Source organism: Cynocephalus volans, chromosome X (genome assembly GCF_027409185.1).
Source record: "Cynocephalus volans isolate mCynVol1 chromosome X, mCynVol1.pri, whole genome shotgun sequence".
NCBI lineage: Eukaryota > Metazoa > Chordata > Mammalia > Dermoptera > Cynocephalidae > Cynocephalus > Cynocephalus volans.
Window position 1 is genome coordinate 165,137,325 of NC_084478.1, and position 23,297 is coordinate 165,160,621.

Sequence of the window (23,297 nt, forward strand, 5' to 3'; positions counted from 1 at the left end):
ACAGCCTCAGGGCTCCCACACCCCAAGCCAGCTGAGCTGGAGAAGACTGGCTGGTCCCCGCCTCCAGGAGTGACTTAAGAGGCTCCAAGCCCCCACACTCCAAGCCAGCCCAGCTGGAGAAGGCAGGCAGGGTGGGACTTCCAGCCCACGCTAGTTTCTGTTACCCAAAAGCAGCAGTCCCTTCAGGATCCAAGCCAGACATCAGCGTGAAATGAGTGGACTGTGATACCCCTGGCAACAATGACAAAACACCAAAGAAAGATATCAGAAATATGAAAAATCAAGAAAGTACATTGCCACCAAAGGAAATTAATAACTCTCAAATACTAGCTCCTATAGAACAGGAAGTCATTGAAATGACAGACGAGGAATTTAGAATAACTATTCTAAGGAAACTAAATGAGATACAAGAAAACTCAGTTAGACAACACAATGAAATGAGAAAAAACATACAGGATCTGAAAGAAGAAATGTACAAAGAAATCAATGCCTTGAAAGAGAATTCAGCTGAGTGTGTGGAGCTGAAGGATTCATTCAACGAAATAAAAAACACAACAGAGTTTAACCAGCAGATTTGAACAAGAAAAAGAGAGAATTTCTGACCTTGAAAACAGGCTGTTTGAATTAACACAGGCAGACCAGAAAAAAGAAAAAAAGAATCAAAAAAATTGAAGAAAATCTAAGAGAGACAACTGACAACTTTAAGTGCTCAAATATCCGAATCATGCGTGTTTCCAGAAGGGAAGGAAAAAGGAAATGGCAATGAAAACATATTCAATGAAATAATAGCAGAAAACTTCCCAGGTTAGGAAAAGCCACATATCTCCAGATTCAAGAGGCCCAAAGATCCCCAAACATATTCAACCCAAAAATGTCCTCTCCAATACATGTGATAGTCAAACTGGCAAAACCCAAAGACAAAGAGAGACTCTTAAAAGCTGCAAGAGAGAAGTGGCAAGTCACCTATATAGGAACCCCAATAAGAATAACATCAGACTTTTCATCAGAAACACTAAAAGCCAGAAAAGAATGGGATCACATATTCAAAACATTAAAGGACAAAAATTGCCAGCCAACAATACTTTACCCAGCAAGGCTATCCTTCTGAAATGAAGGACAAATAGTATATTTCTCAGATAAACAAAAATGGCAGGAGTTCACTACTACATGTCCAGCCCTACAAGAAATACTCAAGGAAGTACTGTGTTGGATACCACAAAAACAACCATCACTGCCATGAATATGCAAGAAAGAACAACACCTACCAGCAAAACAAAAATGCTAACAAAAGTTTTAAAAAAAGTTTATCTATCACCCCAAGAAACCAACAAATACAGAAGAAAAACAGAAAATTAGAGAGAAAGGAACGAACGATACTTAAGACATCTAAACAGAAATCAATAAAATGCTAGGAGTAAATTAACACCTTTCAATAATAAATCTAAATGTAAAGGGATTAAATTCCCCATTCAAAACACACAAACTGACTGACTGGATTAAAAAGATGGACCCAACAATATTCTCTCCTCAAGAGACTAACTTGACCTTCAAAGACACCCATAGACTAAGATTGAAAGGATGGAAAAAGATATATCATGCAAATAGAAATGAAAAACGAGCTGGAGTAGCTATTCTTATGTCAGATAAAATAGACTTTAAAGCAAAAACCATAAAAAGAGATAAATAAGGCCACTATATAATGATAAAAGGATCTAGCCATCAAGAAGACATAACGATCATAAATATATATGCACCTAATATTGGAGCAGCCAGATTTACAAAGCAAACACTATTAGATCTAAAGAAAGAGGTGGACACTAACACCATAATTGTGGGGGAACTGAACACATACTCTCATCAGTAGACAGATCATCTAGGCAAAAAATCAACAGAGAAACACAAGATCTAAACAATACTTTAGACCAATTGGATTGGCAGATATCTATTGAACATTCCATCCAACAACCTCAGAATACTCATTCTTCTCATCAACACGTGGAACATTCTCCAGGATAGACCACATGTTAGATCACGAATCGATTCTGAACAAATATAAAAAAATTGGAATTATCCCATGTATTTTTTCTGATCACAATGCATGGAAATTAAACAACATTTGACATAATTACATGTGGGTCCAACAAGAAATTAAGGAGGAAATCAAAAAATTTCTTGAAACTAATGAAAATAATGACACATCATACCAAAACCTGTGGGATACTGCAAAAGCAGTATTAAGGGGGAAATATATCACATTAAGTGCTTACTTCAGAAGAATGGAAGATGGCAAATAAATAGCCTAATACTTCACCTTAAAGATCTAGAAAAACAAGAACAATCCAAGGCTAAAGTTAGTAGATGGAAAGAAAGAATTAAGATCAGAGCAGAACTAAATGAAATCAAAACACAAAAAAACAAAACAAAAGACCAATGGAGCAAGAAGTTGGTTTTTTGAAAAGATAAATAAAATTGACAAACCTTTAGCAGGCTTAACTAAGAAGAGAGAAGACCCAAATAACAAAAATTAGAAATGAAAAAGTTGATATTACATCTGACATCTCAGAAATACAAGGAATCATTAGAGACTACTATAGACATCTATATGCCAACAAATTTGAAAATCTGAAGGAAATGAGTATATTTCTGGACACATACAAATTACCAAAACTGAGCCAAGAAGATATAGCATATCTGAAAAGACCAATAACAATAAAAGAGATTGAAGCTGTTGTCAGAAAGCTCCCAACAAAGAAAATCCCAGGACAGGATGGGTTCACAGCAGAGTTCTTCCAAATCTTCAAAGAGAAACTGGTAAAAATTCTCTACAAACTGTTCCAAAAGATTGAAACAGAGGCCATTCTCTCAAACTCATTCTATAAGACAAACATCACCCTGATACCAAAACCAGACAAAGATGCATGGAAAATAGAAAACTACAGGCCACTATCCTTGATGAATATAGATGCAATGATCCTCAATAAAATACTAGCTAACAGAATACAGCAACACATACAGAAAATTACACACCATGATCAAGTGAGATTCATCCCAGGGATGCAAGTTTGGTTCAACATATGCTAATCAATAAATGTGATATACTACATTAATAAAAGCAAAGACCAAAACCACATGATCATCTCTATTGGCGCTGAAAAGCATTTGACAAAATTCAACATCCTTTCATGATAAAGACCCTCTACAAGTTAGGCATAGACTGAAAGTATCTCAACATAATTAAAGCCATATACGATAAGCCCACTGTCAATATCATCCTGAACGGGGGAAAGCTGAAAGCTTTTCCCTTAAAAACAGGAACTAGACAAGGATGCCCACTCTCACCACTCTTATTCAACATAGTGTTGGAAGTACTAGCCAGAGCAATAAAGGAAAATAAAGGGCATCCAAATTGGAAAGGATGAAGTCAAGCTGTCCCTTTTTACAGATCATAGGATCCTATATAGTGAACAGCTTCTATAAAAAACTCCTAGAGTTGATAAATGATTTCAGCAATGTGTCAGGATACAAAATCAACACACAAAAATCAGTAGCATTTCTATACTCCAACAGTGAACTTGCAGAAAAAGAAATCAAGAAAACTAGCCCATTTACAGTAGCCACCAAAAAAGGTAAAATACTTAGGAATAAACCTGAGCGAGGATGTGAAAAATCTCTACGAAGGGAACTACAAACCACTGTTGAGAGAAATTGCAGAGGACACAAAAAGATGGAAAGACATTCCATGCTCTTGGATGGGAAGAATTAACATTGTGAAAATGTCCATATTACCCAACGTGATCTACAGATTCAATGCAATCCCCATTAAAATTCCAATGACATTTTTCTCTGAGATGGAAAAAGCTATCTAGACATTTATATGGAACAACAAAAGACCACACATAGCCAAAGCATTCCTGAGCCAAAAAAATAAAGCTGTAGGCATAACACTACCTGACTGTAAACTATGCTGCAAAGCTATAATAACTAAAACAGTATGGTACTGGCATAAAAATAGGTACACGGTCAATGGAATAGAATAGAGAACCCAGAAATCAATCTGTATGCATACTGCCATCTGATCTTTGACAAAGGCAGAAAATCTACACACTGGGGAAGAGACTGCCTTTTCAACAAGTGGTGCTTTGAAAACTGGATACTCATATGTAGGGGAATGAAACTAGACATGCACCTTACACCATATACCAAAATCAACTCAAAATGGATTAAAGAATTAAATATTCATCCTAAAAAAACAAAACTCTTTAAAGGAAACATAGGGGAAACACCCCAGGAAGTAGGAGTGGGTACAGAATTCATGAATAGGACACAAAAAGCACAGGCAATTACACGTAAAATAAACAAATAGGATTATATCAAACTAAAAAGCTTTTGCACAGCAAAAGAAACAATCAACTGAGTAAAAAGCAAACAAACAAACAAACAAACAACCAGAGTGGGAGAAAACATTTGCAAAATATACATCTGACAAAGGATTAATATACAGAATATACAAGGAACTCAAACAACTTTACAGCAAAAAAAATATAACCCAATTAAAAAATGGGCAAAGGAGCTGAATAGGCATTTCTCGAAAGAAGATGCACAAATAACCAACAGACACATGAAAAAATGCTCAACCTCACTCAGCATCTGGGAAATGCAAATCAGAACCACACTGAGATACCATTTCACTCCAGTTAGGATGGCTAACATCCAAAAGACTGAGAATGATAAATGCTGGCGAGGTTGTGGAGAAAAAGGAACTCTCATACACTGTTGGTGGGACTGCAAAATGGTGCAGCCTTTGTGGAAAATGATATGGATGTTCCTCAGACAATTACAGATAGATCTACCATACGACCCATCTATCCCACCCACTGCTGGGAATATACCCAGAGGAATGGAAATCATCATGCCAAAGGGATACCTGTACTCCAATGTTTATTGCAGCTCTATTTACAATAGCCAAGAGATGGTACCAGCCCAAATGTCCACCATTTGATGATTGGATAAGGAAACTCTGGTACATCTACAGAATGGAATACTACTATGATATAAAAAAGAATGAAATACTGCCATTTGCAACAACATGGGTGGACTTAGGGAAAATTATATAAAGTGAAACAAGTCAGACACAGAAAGAGAAATACCACATGTTCTCACTTATTTGTGAGAGCTAAAAATAAATTAAATAAACACAAACAAATAAAGAGTGAGGGGGAAGAAGACAGAATAACCACAAAAATTCCTTGAACTATTTAATTCATGTGAACAGATGCGATGTGTGGAGGGGGATGGGAGGGGGTGGAGCAGAACAGGTAAAGGGGCATGAAAATCAAGTACAATGTATTTTGAGAAGTAAATTAAAAAAAAATAAAATAGAGGAAAGTTACTAGTCTCTGGGCACTCCAAGGCTACTGGACTACAAAGACTCTGGCTAGTTCTTGCAGATGTGTGCCTTTGGACTCAAAGGCATGTTACGTGATGAGCTATGGCTATCTTAGCTCACGTGCATCACCCCCAGAAGAGAAAAAAGTTCATTAGCCATTGTTCTGCTTATGATAATGACACCCCCAGCCTTTGTTAGAATTTAAATGTGGGCAACACATTTAACATGAGACATTAGTAAATGAGTATGTTCAGCAGAGCACCATTGTCTGAAAAGCAGGTGCTATAAGGAGTAGTTATCAACTGACTAGGATATTGTAGGGGGACACTCTACCATGGAACCATTGAGACCCTGCAGGTACCCAAACAGGCCATATAGGCAGAGACATGAACCACAGCTAAACTGAGTTCTGGTGGAACACTTAGTGATTTTCCTGGAACATGAGAGGACAGGAAGATTATGATATGTACTTGAAAGTGATCTCCCACTCTCCTCCCTATCTCTTCTGGGATGCTGTTATGAGACAGTTTCCCATCACCTCCCAGGTTCTGAGGAGGTATGGAGCTTTCTGTCCTGCCTTCAACAGAATAGAACTGCAGCCAGTAAAACTGCCAAGCTGAAGTCTAGAATGGGCTCCTCAGCCACAGAGCATCCTATATCTTCCTCTGATGCTGTCTGGCTACTTTTGTTGTGGTGTCCCCCTACTCGGTATGTGGGACAACTATTGGGGGAGCTGGCACTTCTGACAACTCTTCCTTTCCTTCATTATGTAATACAAACTGTCTGAGTCTAAAAGTAGATTTCTGAATCTTTACCAGTTGAATCAGCCAAGACTTGGCCTTGACCTTGCTGTGTCTTTGTGTGTGACAAGTGGTACCCATGCTTATCTACTGGAATGCTCACAGGGGAACTGGGCTACCAGTGCCCCAAAAAAGTCTTTGCAGCTCTACGATTTTACAGAGTCGAAACACTGTCAGTATGGATTATAAGATAATTTACCTTCTTGTACCTTAACCTAGAATGTAGAGAATCATTTTGGTGCAGCATAATGAGGTGAGCATATAAATCAGGTGGGATTTTTATAAGCGACTGAGCAACATGGATGTCCACATTTTTGTTGGGCCTAAATTGTCAGGTTTGAATATTTTGCTTAAACAATCTGAAAGAAAATGTGAGTTCTTTATTTACTAACATGAAGGAAATTTTATCTGCTCTGTCAATTTCAGCTCTTGTTGACAATTTTTCTCTGGAAAGGGTTTGAGAAATAGTTTAAAGAATTTCAAGCTAGAGTACGGTTTGCAGCTGAGAATTTGCAGGGCCTCAGATATAACTAGGAATTGGTCCTTGCGCACACTGAGTTTAATGTAATGCACAATGGCTTTCAGCAGGCACGAGTTGTAGTGTGCTTAACAGCAACTTAATATTTCAGTTGTTTTGAAGAGTTTCCTTAGATGGAGATTAATGGGATGGACCAGCTCCGTAAATTTCTTTGCTTAATCCTTTAACAATTAGGAGCTAATGTGGAGAGATGGGCAACAAAGGGCCCTCTGTGACTGTGAGGTACTTTGACGGTAACCACAGGGGTTTCTTCTCTCTAATCAGCTGTGGTTACTCTAAGAACTGAAAGAAGGCCGAGAGGTACAACCCCAAAAGGAAAGCTTCTTGGCAAGAAATCTGTCTTTCTATATCAATTGAGACTGGAGTTAACTGGGTCTGTCTGCAAAGAGAAAGGCTATGTATTAAAGACATTCCTATGCCTGGTAGCAAAGGTCCTATCACAGGTGTCTGAGCCTCATGAGAATGAGGAGACATTCAGTATAGAGGACCCAGGCTACCACCCTCTGTTACCTGGACTACTACAGTGGCGGCCTAACTGGTTTCCTTGCTGCCTTCTTCTTCTGACCAATCTATGTTCATTACTTCCAGCAATCTCACCCACAAACACCAGGCCCAGTAAATGGTCTTGAATGAATCCCCACTACTCTACTTGGGTGACTTTTGCCTAGTATGACTCAAAGGAAATTCTTTCAAGATGACTTAAACACTCCTGAAGAGTAGAACATCAGCTATCGAGATCCATACTTGGGATTTTTTTTAAGACAAAAGATTCTATTTTCCCCTTTGGTATTATGTCAGAATTTGTTTTTAGGTCCAGGTTGGTCCTCTGGGTTATGGTCTTCTCTGGGGAAATCTACCTTTAGATGTTTTCACACACACACATCCCTGAAAAATGATACAATAGTGTTTTGGTGTCTGTAATGTACTCTTGAAAGCCATCTGAATTCTATTAGGCAGTTTGTCATTTGCATGATAACTTAAGGTGCCACAATGGGAGAAAAATACATAACAGAGCGAAATATACTGAGAAAATGAAAATCAAATTAAAAATAGTGACTGTGGAACAGAAAATTGGTATTGTACTGAATTTATGTGATCAATTCTGAGGAAGTGCAAGGTTGTAGAGGTGGCAGTTTAATATAACTTAATAGTCATATAGATCAGGGTTCACACTATTATCTTCTGTTTTGTATACAATATAGATATAAATCCATATGTACCACATATATGCCTAGAGAAAGGATAGTTACTCTTCTTTTTTCCTTCTAATGCTTTTTATGCACTCAACAGCCTGGCCAAACAGACTCTTCAGTATTTACTGAATCTCTAAGATAGATATTATTTTTATTCCCATTGGACGGAAGGGTAAACTGGGGTTCAGACAGGTTAAGTTTCTTAAGCTCAGGTTCTCTGGCTAAATCCTATGCAATAGCCACGGAGTCACAATTATTTCCATAAAATGAGGAGACTTTACTAGATAAGCTGTTTTCGTGCTATGCTCCTCTAGTCCCCAGGGCTCTCCAAAGCCAGCACTATTTTAATCTATTTTTTATTTGGAGTTTCTTATAAGATTCCATATGGCCCAGGAAAAGATTTTTGAGTTTAAGAGCTTAAAAATCATTGGCTTAGAGTAAGGGTTCGCAAACTTTTTTTCTGTAAAGACCCTGATAATAAATAATTTAGGCTTTGGCCTCTGTTGCAACTACTCAACCTGGCCACGGTAGCTCAAAAGCAGCCATAGCTGATACATAATGAATGGGAGTGGCTGTGTCCCAATAAAAATTTAATTATGGGTAATGGAATATGAGTTCCATATAATTTTCATGTATCATGAAATATTATTCTTCTGATTTTTTGACCATTTAAATGTGAAAACTGTTCTTAACTCATAGGCAATACAGAGACAGGAGGAGCACTGCTTTTTGCTGAGGGTTTCAGTTTGCCGACCCTGGACTAGATGGTCCATAAGGGAACCACTAGTTCTCGTACCAAGGAAACAACTTGATCTTCTGCAATGTCTATTTACTGAAATCCCTAGAAGACCATCAGCTACAGAAGACACTCCTTCCCTGGTCCCCATGCCCAGGACAGGATGTAGGATCTAGTTTAGAGCCAGGCTATGGATCCACGGGGTGGCATCAGGGGGCTCCAACTGATAGATCTTGGAGATTTGTCTGTATAGAATATAGTACAGATTTTCAAACTGGTTGTCACTGCCACAGCCCTCAGACTGGAATTTTCCAGGATTCCCAGTGAGGTGGTCATTGAATCACAAGCTTTTAAGTTAAAATCTTGGTAAAATTAAATGCAGCTCATTTCAAGAAAAAAGCCTGAGCACCCTTACCTCAGGGAAATAGAATGAATGCCCCGAAATATATCACCACCTCTTCCTTATCCCCTGCCTTACTACCAACCAATGATTCAGTGCTACAGAGACTACAAAGCACCGGCTAGGAAAATATATACTTCCCTGAGTAATTCTAAATGGGTCATGTTTCATTCCTTCCAGCTTAACTTTATGAAGAGGAAGTGCCCTTTTAAGGAGTCAAGAGAGCCAAGTTACTTTTCTAGATGAGGGTAGTGAAACTCTGTCTGATGAGAAGGTACAAGTCCTCAGGCATCCCCAAGCCTCTCTGGGCTGTGTTATCACTGCCATGTTCAGCTGTGTTATTCATTTGGCTCCATCAGAAAGTTACTCTGATTGCCATCAGCTCTGGTAATTATCAGACAATGATAATTTAAGCTAGTAACCAGAAGACCTCAAAATAGTTGGGCCAGAGAATATGGTTCTTCATTTTTGTTGAGAGCCTAAAACTTGAGTGAAACAGCCTCCTCCCTCTCGTGCACTGGTTCTATCTCCAACACTATTTCAAGTCCAGTCTCCAAGAGTGGACTATAGAGAACAAGACTCAGGTTACCAGGTAGAAGGTACAGGAAAGCATGTGGAAACACGCAACCGGCAGAATTTTCAAACAATTAAAAGCACTGAACATTGGAAGGGTATTGCCAGCTACCGATCAAACAAAGGCTATATGGCAATATGTCGAGGATGTTGTAGATATTACCAGTAGGTGACTAGGTGACACAGAGAAATAGAGAGCAAGTATAGTCACTTCCAACTGTAAGAGCGAGGGTACATCTGAATATCAGTCATCAACATTGCAGCTAGCACTGGAGACATCTGGAAGTTGGAATTTAGCCAGAATCAAGTGGTGTTGTCTGCCTAGAGAATACCATTTTGTATTTCACAAAGAGGCCCTGTGTAGGTTCGCAAGTCCTAAGAGCTCAGGGTCCTGACAGTTGGTTCTGTGCAACGATTCTGGATCAACTGACAGCCTAGTAAGCCCAGCGTTACATACAAAGGTTAGAGCCAAGTGTCTGTTGAAAGTGTCTTGTGAGAGTGGCAGGCCCAAAGACAAGGTGCAAAGGGAGCACAACTTCCAGTGGGGGCCATCCTTGGCTTATTTCTCTGGATCTGCAGATAGCACCACAGGTATAAGGATCAGGACATCAGAGCCACTCTATTTTATTTATTTATTTATTTATTTATTCAAATTCTTACTTGGAACTGTCTGGGTGTTTCCTCTTGCAACTGGCTTTCAAATCTCCAGGGAATCTTAAGCACTCTGCGAGGATCTCAGGAAAAATGAAACAACCCTGATGGGTTTGGGACATTTCCAGTAAAGTAAATGTAAGCCCTGAACCTTTCCAAACTCTTTAAGGGTCTTTGAACCTCGTATCGTCTAGTCAAGGTCTTCCAATGATGCTTGGTGGTTGATACCTCTGTTGGTCTATGAGAAACCACCAGAGCTTTCTAAAATTCTTCCAATCTCTCCAGCATCATCATTTCTCAGATGATAGTAATAACAATAGCAATGATAACCAGGATGAAAATAATAGCTAACTATTGACTCCTAAGCAATTTCTATAAACTTTTTTTTCTAATCCTTCTAAAAGTTCTCTAAAGTAGCTGTTATTATTTCCCATTTTAGCATGTGAGAAAATTGAGATTCAAGGAGTTATATTAACTAGATCAAGAAAGCAAACCCATTATTAATTCCTATATTTGAACTCAGGTCTGTTTGGCTCTCAGGCCCTCATTCTTAAGCCCATGCTGCCTCAATCAAGGGTTTCATTTCTATAGAAACTTCTATAATGATGTTTCAAACACTCTATTTCTTCCTTTTCAAAATCATCTAAACATTCCATTACGTAAATTGGCAAAGCTTGTGGAGAGTAGTCTTACAATTTTATAGTTATAATTTGCATGGGGCCTGTCACATCAGAGTGTCCTAGAATGTTCCAGTGAAAGATCCCTTGGAGGACATGAGGTTCAGCTTGAGACCCAGCGATTAACCAACAGAGAAGATCCTGACACAACTTCCCCTCCATTCTCTAATGCCTCCTCAGTCGTCTTCTGGTTCATTCTATCTCATCTGCCCCAAATTTCATTATTTAAGCTTTTATAGGATTGTTTCCTCAGGGCAAGGACTTGTTCTTTTGGACACAGTTTTATGGACTGTTCTACTTCTTAATACTATAGAAATCATAAGTCATAGTAATATTTAAAAAGGGGGATAATAAAAACAGGAATAGATATTGTGTACTACTAGACTTTGAACAAACATGTGACATCACTAAGGAGGTCTACTTGGTTCTGCTTTCATCTAATTAAAAAATTGAAGAACAATTTTTGTTGTTTTCTTAAGATTACATACGCAGACATACATTGATAGGAACATGCTTTATTCACATTTTGGGATATCCGTTGTGTGGTGAATTTGTCTATGGAATTATAACCTCTTGAAAAGAGATTACCATTTTTCTGCTGAGATGTCCTTAACTGCAATGGGTGTGCATGGTGCTGCTACAGTAATTAAATCTAAAATCTTTCATAATCCTATGCTTTCTCTAGAGTAATGTTCAGCATTATCCAAGGATGAACATGCAAACAACTACATGCATATTCAATAATAAAGCTTAATAGGTCAGGGAAGGAGTGGAATGAAATGAATACCTAACACCTCCAGAGATAACTAATGGTAGTTTGCCTTCCTAGTTACTTCCTTGACTTGTGTTTACCAGGACTTGAATATATGCATCAAATTGTCCTTTATTAACATCTAAATCCATACCAAGCTTGTTGCGTGAGGGATTGTTTAATGTCAACTTCTATGTAGATCGGCTGTCTATTTCCAGAATTGTACATTGGAGAGCATTTCCTTTCCATGTTAAAATTGTATAGAGTTGATGGGAGAGTAAAATAACTACTGAGTTCAAGCCTCCATGCTCTGGCTCTGAATGTACTAGTTCTATCTGAAGGAGATAACCTGAAGACCACAATCTCATTTCTAGATCTGGTCTTGAGATGTCATGAGAGAGTTTCTGAGTCACCATGGCTTACCTTCAGATAGATCAGCAAATTAAAATGAGAAGAGCAAAGGCACATGGAAGCCTTAACTTGTGATTACTTGATAATAGTATTAATGGAGTCCATTATTTGTAACTGAGATGATGTCTTTCCCAACTGACGATTCCCTGCATTAATTTTCTGCTTCCATAAAACACTTTCATATGCATTAGCTCCTACTGTGCTCACCACCATCATCCAGTGAGAAAGCCAAAGTATTACCTCATTGAACCGATGAGGGACACAGATGAGGCTCACAGATGAGCTGGTGAATGATTTATCCAAGATATCAGTGTTTACGATTAGCCAGCAGTTGAATCCAGAGGTCTTGACTCCATCTTAATCTGTTTTGTGGGTTTTTTTGTTGTTGCTGTTAATTTTATTTAATATAAGATGCTTTACAAGTTATACTCTCTAGAAAAACATTATATACTCCCAAGTTCTGGCTGGAGATGATCTGGGTTCCATGTTTGCCTCCACGGTTTTTAGCTAAGTGGTTATGAGCAAGTTACTGAACCTCTCTAATCCTCAAAGTCACCATCTGGAAAGTGGGGCTAATAGCAGCACCTCTTTTGTAGGGTCATTGTGAGGACCAAAATTTGTGCTGCTGGTCAGATACTTATCATTTTCTCTGACACAGAAAATAGACCCTTGAAATGTGGGAATGATTTATCATTTATTTTGCTGAACATTTAAATGTAAATTAACACAAAGACATCCTTACATATATTGCAATACATACATATACATGAAAAATGAAGCCTTTTATAATGACAAGCATAGGTAGTTTTTAAATGTTTGAGTTCCATGGCTTATGAGAATGATACAGTCTTCATTTCCCATGATGTGTTGTAAATAATTATTCGTTCAGAGTCATAAGCCTGCAACTGCAAAAGAAATACCAAGGTACATTATTTTCTCCTTCTCTAAGATCTTCAAAACATCCATTAGTCTCTTGAAGGAAGGACAGTCAGAAATCCTGCAAATTTAGTTTATCTGAAACCAACTCTAACAGTTGTCCTTCCCACCAATCATCCTTTATATTAGTCTTTGGTTTTCAGACCTCAGTGAACACACCCTGTTCTTATGCGGTTAAGCATAAAAGTAGAGGAGCTGTGCTTTCTTTGGAGACTTATGGGATACCCACTCTGATCTGAATCTCTTTTTAACATTTGAACATAACTTCTAAAATAATGTTTCTCCCTATTTATCAAATTAGAAGTTGCCTTTTCACTTCTGGCTTCCCTTCTGGAAGAAGCACACAGGTGGAAATCCAGAAATGGGAATTTTAGGACTGTCTCTGGCACTAACTAGCTGTGTGACTTTGAGCAAAGCAGTTCACCTCTCTGATCCTTTCCTTCCTCATCAGCAAAATGAGGCTAGTAGACTCTACTGTTTCTGGGAAGGTGGGGGAGAGACTCAGTAGAAAGCAGTGCTGTGATCCAGTCAGAGCTGGAGGTTCTTTCTAGAAAGCTTTTGTGGAGGATGTGGGGTCTGACTGAGCTATGTAACAGAAATAGTATTTACAGAGTTGAGGAAGGGAATTCTAGTCTGGGAGCTGAGCCTGATGCTGAGCCTGATGCTGAGCTGAGAAGAATAAAAGAGCAGAGCATGCTGGGAAATGGTCATTGGTCCAGAGAGGCTGACACTGCCCCCACTTGAAACCTGGCAGTGAGGTCTAAAGTTGTATTTAACAAATAAAAATACAAACGCCAACCGGTCTTTGAAGACTGTATAAGTGGAATTTGAAGATAACAATCTACTCTTCCTTCTGCAGCTCAAACTTGGAGATAGAGAGGATGACACTGGAATTAATACCCCTGTAGAAACAGAAGGCTCTGTGTGCTCCATAAATAATTTTGAAAGTGCTAGTTTATCACCAAAATCTAGACCACTCTTATTTTTCAGGTACCTTGCCTTAGGAGAGAAATATTTCTTATGCACATCATGGGCTCATATCTCTTGGATCAAATTTTACAGGAAAAGATGGGTCACCTATCAATAGGTTAATGACTAGCCATTTCTCGCCCAGCTCTTTTGTGGCCACTGAGCTACCCAGCAGCAGAGGGCATGGAAAGGCAGTGGAAGTTCATTGGACCTTTCAACCCTGTCATCCAGAGAGCCCCAGCAGGCTTCTACAACAGCATCTAGAGGTAGGGGCTGTTATCATGCCCCTATTCTTTCATGAGAGACTCAGAGCTCCTTGTCCTGTAGAGATCCAATACCATGACCCACCTCCACAGTGACTGATCTGTACATTTATTGCACTTTTAGCAGTAAAAATGTATAGACTCTAGTCATCACTGGAGATGCTGAAATAGACTTTTTCCCCGTTGATTTAGGGGAAGGTAGAGAGGGAAGATGTGTGGAGGGTATGAAATAAAAATAAGAGCTCAAATATCTAATTAGCTGAAAGAATCTTGGTTCCTTCTGTACCTTTGACAGAATTGCACCTGTCAGATTGTAGCTCCATTATTTTATCCTTGTTGCAAGATGTATCTGAGGATGATTTTAAAAAGACATTTTCTAACTCAAAGGCCACTCCGGTTCCTTTGTAGGATGCTTGAGGATGACCTGAAGCTGAGCAGTGATGAAGATGACCTTGAGCCTGTGAAGACCTTGACCACTCACTGCACTGCCACTGAGCTCTACCAGGTAAGAGGAGCTTAGGGCTTGGTTATGGGCATAAAGGGATGGAGCAAAAGGAACTGGAATGGCTTTGATATTCACATGCTTCCCCCCTGCTTTGTCTCTGGGTTTTGGAGAGAGGAAAAGAAGCAAAGATGTGCATAGTGTTCTGGAACAAGTCGAATCAGCTCATGCTTTCATTAAAGCTACAGTAAGGAGACGCCAAGCTCCTTAAAACTGCTTTCACCTCCTGCTACCTCTGTCTACTTTCCACACACAAACACTGGCCATCTATAAGTAATAGAGATTGTCTTCCCCTCCTTTGGACTACTTGCTATCTTGGGTGAGGGATAACTCTCCTTTGGTGACTCCAATGTGAGGCTTAGAGCCCACACTCATTAATTTAGGTGTAAATATGACTGCTCCCTTCACCTTTTCCAAATGCATCACTTCAGGATGCAGCTGAGAATCAGCACCCAACATCTTGTGGCTTACATGCAAATGGCAGTTGGCAAAAACGCTGCTGCCCCTGTCTTCTTCCATTCTGCATTGTAAGTATTTACACTAGATTACTCCCAAATGAGATGGCAGATATGTGTGTTTTCAGCATTTCCGATGAGACTGGAATTTTGATTTGAAAAGGCCATGTATCACTGATGACTCATGAGAACAGCAGTGTGGTGTGTGAGCATTTTCTGTGAGAGAGAACTGTCTCGAATACGGGGTTCTTCAGGGCCTGCTTATAACCTCAAATTAGGAATACAGAAGAACTGCATTTTTATTAAAGCCAATACCTGACCAAGAACTTCCTACAGTGAATATACTAAGTTATAAAACTGAAACAGACCATTTTGAGGATTGCTCAGGCACTGATATTTCAAGATAGTTAATAAATATGAAATTTTATATTCAGTGAATATTTTGTGAGGAGGAGCCTACAAAGAAACGCTTTGGAAAAACTCTCAAGGCTCACCTACTCCATTCTTCTCTACAGTTGTTTACCACACTAGCACTCTTACCATTCATTATGTGGTTGACCCTTGAAGAACGACAGGCTTTAGGGCCCTTGGAAAGTCTGTGTGTAACTTTTGGAATCCCCCAAAACTTAACTACTTAACTACTACGTAAGTAACTGTTAAGTACTTAACTTTGTAAGTACTAATAGCCTACTGTTGGTAGTCTGCTTAACTATTTGGTTAGGTATGTCATAGATTCATGACAAAACTTTTCTAGTACATTTACTGAAAAAGATCAGCATAGAGGTGGACCCATTCAGTTCAAACCTTTGTTGTTGAAGAGTCAACTAACTGTACTTTTAAAATCGAACCCAACTTCATTATTATGTGGCCAATTTTTTCCTCTCCTTTACTTTTCCATTTTATTGTATTTGCATTTTTAATACTATGTAAAAAGTTGCATCTTTGCAAGTTGGATGCTTTATCAAGAACAAGCCCGGGGGAGTACAGACTACACTGTGCTGGCTTAAGCCAATGTCACAATTGTTTTCCAGGTGCGTTCTGTACATTTACTAAATGCAAGCAGTCCCCCTCCTACTTGAGGCATGGGCTTCATAGCAAATGTAAAACGCACACGTTTCTGCTTTCTGCATTTTGCCAAGGACAAGAGCATCATATTTGTAAATAAAATGAAAACAAAACAAGAAATTCTAGCTCATTGATTCTGACAGATGCCATGTTACTTTTTAATGAAAATGTTTGAAGAGTTCAACAATAAGTGAAATTAGATTTTGCACATTGTTTTCCTTCTTTTTTTACTGAAACAATTGATTGTACATATCTGTGGGATACAGCATTGAATATCAAAACCTGTATGAAATGTATGAAGATTTCCCACATTGACTTCCTCTTTGTGTGACTACATAAATGCAGTCTGCTTTTTAGCTTATCAAATTGTTATTTTCTGTATTTATTTTATAAAATGGCATCGGATCTGTTGGTCCAAATTATCTGGAATTTTAGGATCTATATGCTGACTTGGTATAAATGCCGAGACCCTCTGATGATGAGGATTGGTGACTTGGAACCTTTCCATGATATGATGTCATTATACCAGTCATGCATTCCTCAACAAAGCATAGGTTCTCACTTACAATTTGATGAGGAGATTGAACTGGGGATCTAAGGCAAAGCAAAATGCCAACATAATCCTCATAGTTGAGTTGAGGAAGGAAGAAGTGGGCACAAGCTTACAAACATTTGCAAATCAACCCTGCTTATAGAGTTCGAGGACTGGTTAACAGGAATTTAAGGCTAGAGACCAGGTGAGAATGCTTGTGCAGTACTAGCAGCAATAATGATAGCAGTGTTTGGTGAGCTCTAGCTTTATGAGGCCTAAAATTCATGTTCAAATATAACTTTCCGTAATGTTTTCTAGGTTCCTCCTTGTTGCAGCATATATCAGTACTTCATTCTGTTTTATGGCTGAATAATATTCCATTGTATGGCTAGATCACATTTTTTGAATGATTATCCATTCATCAATTGATGGACATTTTGGTTGTTTCCACCTTTTGGCTATTGCCAATAGTGATGCTGTGAAATTTGTGTACAAGCTTTTGCAGCGACATATGTTTTCAATTTTGGGTGGGTAGATATCTAGAAGTAGAATTGCTGGGTCATATGGTAATTCTGTTTAACTTATTGAGGAATCGCCAAAATCATTTTCTTTTAGAGAACATGGTGCTATGTAGATAATACAATACTATTCCCTCATCTTGTAATTGGGACAATCATAGCTCTAGCAACATCAGGAGGAGGAGTACAGAGACTTCCATTTTTGGAGCCACCCTTGCTCTGTGCCAGGCACAAGTTAGGTGCTCATTCAAACCTCACAGCAAACCTTCAAGCTAGGTTTGGGTCTCCTGTCTGAGCAACAGAATTTTAAAATCATTCTACTTGTGGCAGAATGATTAGGGGGAAAGTGTGCAAACAAATGCATTGGTTCATTAAATGATGTGCTCAAGGAGCCAGACCACACCATTGGTTTGAGCCAACATTATAGTCGGAAACTTTCTCAGAATGCAGTGGCTGCGTTCATGCAAACATATTCCAATAAAATGGCCATTTGCTTTCTGGAGACATCCCCAAATCCTCTCATCCATAATCATGGCCCTCAGACTCATGTGTGGAAACTTGAATTATCTAGGTTTAATGAGTATACACCAACCTTTTCCAAAAAGGTCTCAATACCTTCTGCTATGGTTTGGAGCATAAAGAATCTCAAGAGAATGCATTTCAGATGCACATGTGGAAATGAAACAGAGGATCAAGATCAAGACATGTCAGTTTCCAATTTGGCATTTTGGGACCGAGTACCTTATAATCAGAACAAGCTCTCATTTTCCTGTCCACCGCTGCCATCTTCCACCTTCTAGCATTAGCCATGCCAAGCAGCTGACAGGGCCTGTGCACTAACACCAACAGAGCAACTGGAAAGTGTTTTAATTCAAAGTGTGATTTCCTCAAATGAGAAAATGGAGAATGAGGCCGAGATGGAAGAATTATAATATACACACTAAGGATGCCACACGGTCAGCCATGGAGACTCGGGGTCATGAGAATTTACCTTCTAATGGCTCTTTAAAGTCAGAGATGCACAATCACATATACACATGATTACAATGAAGAAGCGATAGTGATGGTACCCTAATAATATTTGGGAAGACATTGTGTGCTTTCTCCACATCCCCCACTGCATTTTGCTATCTTGGTTGGGACTGTTGGGGAAGCAGACATGCCCATGCTGTGTTCTAAGGTGGTGTGGAAATCCTGGGATGGTGTAGGGGAGCAAGTGAGTGTATAGCTCTGTAGTCGGACAGACATGGGTTTAAATCTTAACTCTGCCACTTTCAAACTGGGTGACATTGGGCAAAATACCTAAGTGTCTATAAAATAGAGGAAACAATAGCACCTACCTCATTGGATCATGGTGGGAATTCAGTGATTAGGTGAATCAGTACAGACAAAAGTACTTGACACTATGCTTAGCACATGACAAGGACTAACCACTTTACATGATAATCCTCATCATTGTTACTACTAATAATAACTATCTAAAAAGTCTTATATTCTTTGAAATGCTACATATATTACTTCCCCTATTCTTGAAAGGAATGAGATGTTCAAGAGAGCTGCTGAATTATCTAGCTGGAAAACAGCCTGTATGTGGCAAATTTAATGAAAAGGTTCTGTCTTATTCTAACATGTGTTAGCTGTGTGTATGCCTGGTCGTAAGGGGTTGTAAGTGTAGTCATTAAGAGCATGGTTTTTGGATTAGAAAAGCCTGGGCTTCAATCCCAGCTCTCACATGCTAACTGCATCACATTGGGCAAGTCACATAGCATCTCTAAGTCTCAGATCTCTCATCACTAAACTAGGATAAACTAGTCTTGTCTAACTAATTGGAGAACGGTGAAGATCAAATGAAGATAGGATGCAAGAAAATGCTTTGAAACCCATGACTACTACACAGATAGGTGGTTATTCTTTCTTGTGGCCTTTTTCAATGTTAGCTGGAAGCCCCCTCTTTGGGATCCATAGGGACAAACATTTGCCTTTCATTTTGGCCATGGTGTCCATAGGGATCAACTAGGAGTTGGATAGATTGTCCTAACTAGCCCACAAAGACATTCATCAGATATGAATGACCTTAACTCCCCTCTGAGCCTTGACAACTTTTAAACCAGAGGTCCAAGGAAAGAGGGTCAGATTGCCAAACACACTGCACCAAATTCTCCAGGAAATTACGTGTCTCAAAGTTTTTCTCAAAGGATTGACAAAGGTAGAGATTTGAGTCATACCCTTTCATTGCGGTTCTTACCTTCTCTTTCTGAGAGCCTGCTCTGCCCTGGAGAAAGGATTAAAGCCTCTGCTGTGATGCTGTACTCACCTTGGTCATCTCTAAGAAGCTATCCCTGAATGGCAAATAAATAATCACTTGAAGTTGACATTGTACACTCCGAAATTCCAGAATAGTGTTGGAATTGGCCACAATGCTTTGTACTTAAAAGTGTCTGCATAAACATACATGTTGCAATGTATTCTTTTTTTTTTTTTTTTTAAGTTGGATATCAATGACATGGTTGTGACATGGGGGCAACTTGATGTACCTCACCCAGCTGACTGCATTTTTAATTTGCAGCTGCTGCTGTTGGTGTCATAGATCTAGAATCCAACCCTGGCCTTCCCCATGCAACACTTATTGAATTGCCATTTTCAAGCCAGTCATCCAGGGCAGAGAGTGATGAGTCCACTGGGGTTTGGCTCAGAAGTGGCCTGATCCTAGGACAGGCTTCTTGGGAGTGGGGAGGTATTGTTTTCTCTGCATGTCCCCACCTAATACCACTGAACCTTCGCTTTTCCTTTTTGTCAATTTTTTTTTTTCTTATATTTTTTGGGATTAAAGGAACCCCTGAAAGTGGGGAGTTAAACCTGGAATCAATTTTCATTTACAGCTGAGAAGCAGTTATTGATGCTGTGCTTGCAGTTCAATAAAAGATCTAACGATATAGACCTTGTGCTTTTCTTTCGATATAAGCAGACTAATCAGTCTCAAATGTTTTTTTAACAAAGAAATTGTACTGACAGGTTTATTAAAATTGCTGTCTTTAAAGTTTGAAGCTATCTGCAATTTGTCATATTCCAAAGGTTTCTAGAATGTGTGGTGGCCAAACTCCAGGACTCCCTCCAGCACATATTCATAGAATCATGTAAACAGCTGCTTAATGTTTCATTGGATGATATGATGATGTTTGATTCATACAGCCCTAGGCATGTAGACCATTATACTCTGTGGCAGGATGGTTTGCGATGCCTGGGTTCTAAAGCCCAGTTAGATCTGGGCATGGCTCTCTAATGCCCCAATCCACTTAGATTGGCATTAGAAGCAGCAGACATTAGAAATATAAAGGTACTAAAAGACATAGCTATTGTTAGAAACTGCCTTAAGGGCATTTTAATATTAATACCATCTTCTTCTTAATGTGAATTATACTGAAACCTTAGATGACTTCAATTAGTCCAGTTCAAAGTTCAGAAAACATTGAATCTGACTGGAAATGTTCAATTAGTGACCAGGCTCAGCTAAAGGACTGCAAATAAAGCTTGGAGTGGTATGTTGATGCTTTAAAAGCAGAGTTGAATGATTCAAATTTTCTTTGAGCACAAAGGCATTCTAATGTGTTATGTCTGAGTACATTATTGTAAGTAGTTACAGTATACCCCATTTTATTTAACTTAATCGTCTTTCTTCTTCTGCCTAAGGATTGCCCTGGTGCTCTTTGAAATGTGCGCTTCATTGAAAACATGTTACTGGAGATGTGTGGACTTTTTAACTGCATGTTAGTACCATAGCTGCACCAAGACCTTATTACCATTTACAGGAAATAGATTGTCTTCTTAGCTCTTCTCCTCAACTTCATAACTTTATTTTTTATCTGTAGATCTCTAATTACCTTTCACAAAAAAAGCTTGCTTCTAATCCATATACTTGATTTTGGTCTTATATGTGATCCAAGTTTTTGTTTGTTGTTCCTGTTGTTGGGCCAATTTACTGGCTACTTTGCTATTTGATAATTGCAAATGAAATGAATTACATCACAGCTGAAAACCTGAATATTTTGGCAGCATTGGGATGTGTTCTTTACACCTGGAAAACGCATTGAACTATCAAAACAGTAGCCAAGTTAAATTTAAAGCCTGCTTTTATGTTTAAAGTTTGCTAATGAAAAAGGTGCAATAAATTTTACTCCTGCTATGAGCTGGCTCTTTTGAAGTTGATGTGCTGTAGTGAATACATTAGTTGTGACAACAGAAACTCTTCCCTGCTATAATCATTCCTGTTTTGTAGCCACAGTTCTCCCTCATCATGCTGAACAAGTTGTTACCTCCCCAAGGTTTCTCTACATTTCCATTTACTTTGTTATCAGCAGAAAGCCTGGGGAAGGCCTCTTCCGTAATGACATCAATACAGCACACACAGCAAGAGAGGTCAGCCTGTCAGAGCTGTAGAAACAGCAGATGGATTAGGATGAAACCGGGTGCAAAATAACTTTGATAGAGTCTTTTAATGTAAACAGTTTATCTGTCATTGCCTTTCAGTGAAATCCCCCACAAAATGATAGCGTTTGGGCTGTTAAGGCTACTGAATGTAGCTGAATAAAATCCATACATTGTCATACTCAAACTATCCAGCAATTAGAGAATGAAAGGACATTTTAATTTATTCATTAAAGACAGGAAAGTAAATAGGATAACATATAAGGTTAATAGAATAACATTGGCCTTCATATTCCCAAGATTGTGTTTCCCATTTGGCTGTATTAGCATAGAGACTAGATTAATAAGAAACTGCTTAGGGCTTGCATGATGTGATTTTTAATATGCTTGAGGCAAGTCTGTGACTATTTAGAAACCCGAATGCTGAATTTTTCATTGCAATTAGGTCTTCTACTTTTAGTACCAAACATTTTGGCTTGTAATCTCCATATAATAGAAAGCCTTGCAGAAAGCCACAGTGTTTTTGCATATTGTCCTTGTCACATGGCCAGTAAGGACCACATACTGGCTAAAGTCCACTACACTTTATGAATTATCCATCTACGAGCATTTTGACTGCAAAGCCAATGGCTCTTTTGCTTAGCTTAACACTTTTCTTGCAATGATCCTAAATCAGACACTGGAAAGGGTGTGCTGCTTGCCCCAAGACCCAAAAGGAAACAAAAATGGGTATGATCTGTTATTTCAGAGTAGATAATTCTCACGTATGACAGGGATGACCACAGCCTTTTTATCTACAAAGAGCATACAGCACATATCTGGCTTTGTAAAGAGGGTGGCAGTGGGGACTGGCCAGTTAGCCCAGTTGGTTAGAGCATGGTGCTGATAACACCAAGGTCCAGGCTTCAATCCCTGCACTGGCCAGCTGAAAAAAAAAAAAAGTAGAGGGTAGGATTGGGAGTAGAAGCCACCTCTGGAAAGCTGGAGATCACAAGTATAGATTTGAATCGAAGTGACAGAAAGAAAAGGTGTCACTGTGTTGCCCTTGTCACTTCCTGGGCTGCAGGAAGTGGCTAGACAGTGTTGGCCCTCTCTCCACTTATACCCCACTCCCTGTTTGGCAAGCACGTTCTTTTTTAAGGCCCCTTCATTACCCCAACTTGGGTTCCAATTCATGGTTGGAGTCTGGAGGTTCCCTTTTGGAGTCATTAGTAAGCATGCCTAGGGAAATGCACCATGTGTGCCTAAGTTTATTGGAAGTTTCCAAGCCTTGAGTTTAATCAGGGTTCTAGAATATACCTAGAGCAATATGAACATCTCTAGTAAAAGCTTTGTAATAAAACACTTTACAAAACTGAAAATGTAAGATTTTGACATTTATATGCTGGCATTGAAAAATTTAATGGGGCTTTGGTTTAGGGCTCAAGCATGCTCCACTCTGCCCCCAAGGTATCTGCCATCTGCTAGGAAAGCCACCAGGCAGGCTGCAAACACCAAGGATCTTGTTCTGAATGGAAAA

The 23,297-nt window shown here is 39.0% G+C and overlaps 1 protein-coding gene across 1 annotated transcript in view; it reads left to right on the plus strand.

Moving 5' to 3' along the window:
• Positions 1-23,297, plus strand: part of AFF2 (ALF transcription elongation factor 2) — a 369,137-nt gene that overhangs the window by 244,286 nt on the left and 101,554 nt on the right. The window contains exon 8 of the mRNA XM_063084949.1: positions 14,693-14,789. Within this exon, the coding sequence (XP_062941019.1) occupies positions 14,693-14,789 (97 nt within the window). The remainder of the gene's footprint in view (positions 1-14,692; positions 14,790-23,297) is intronic.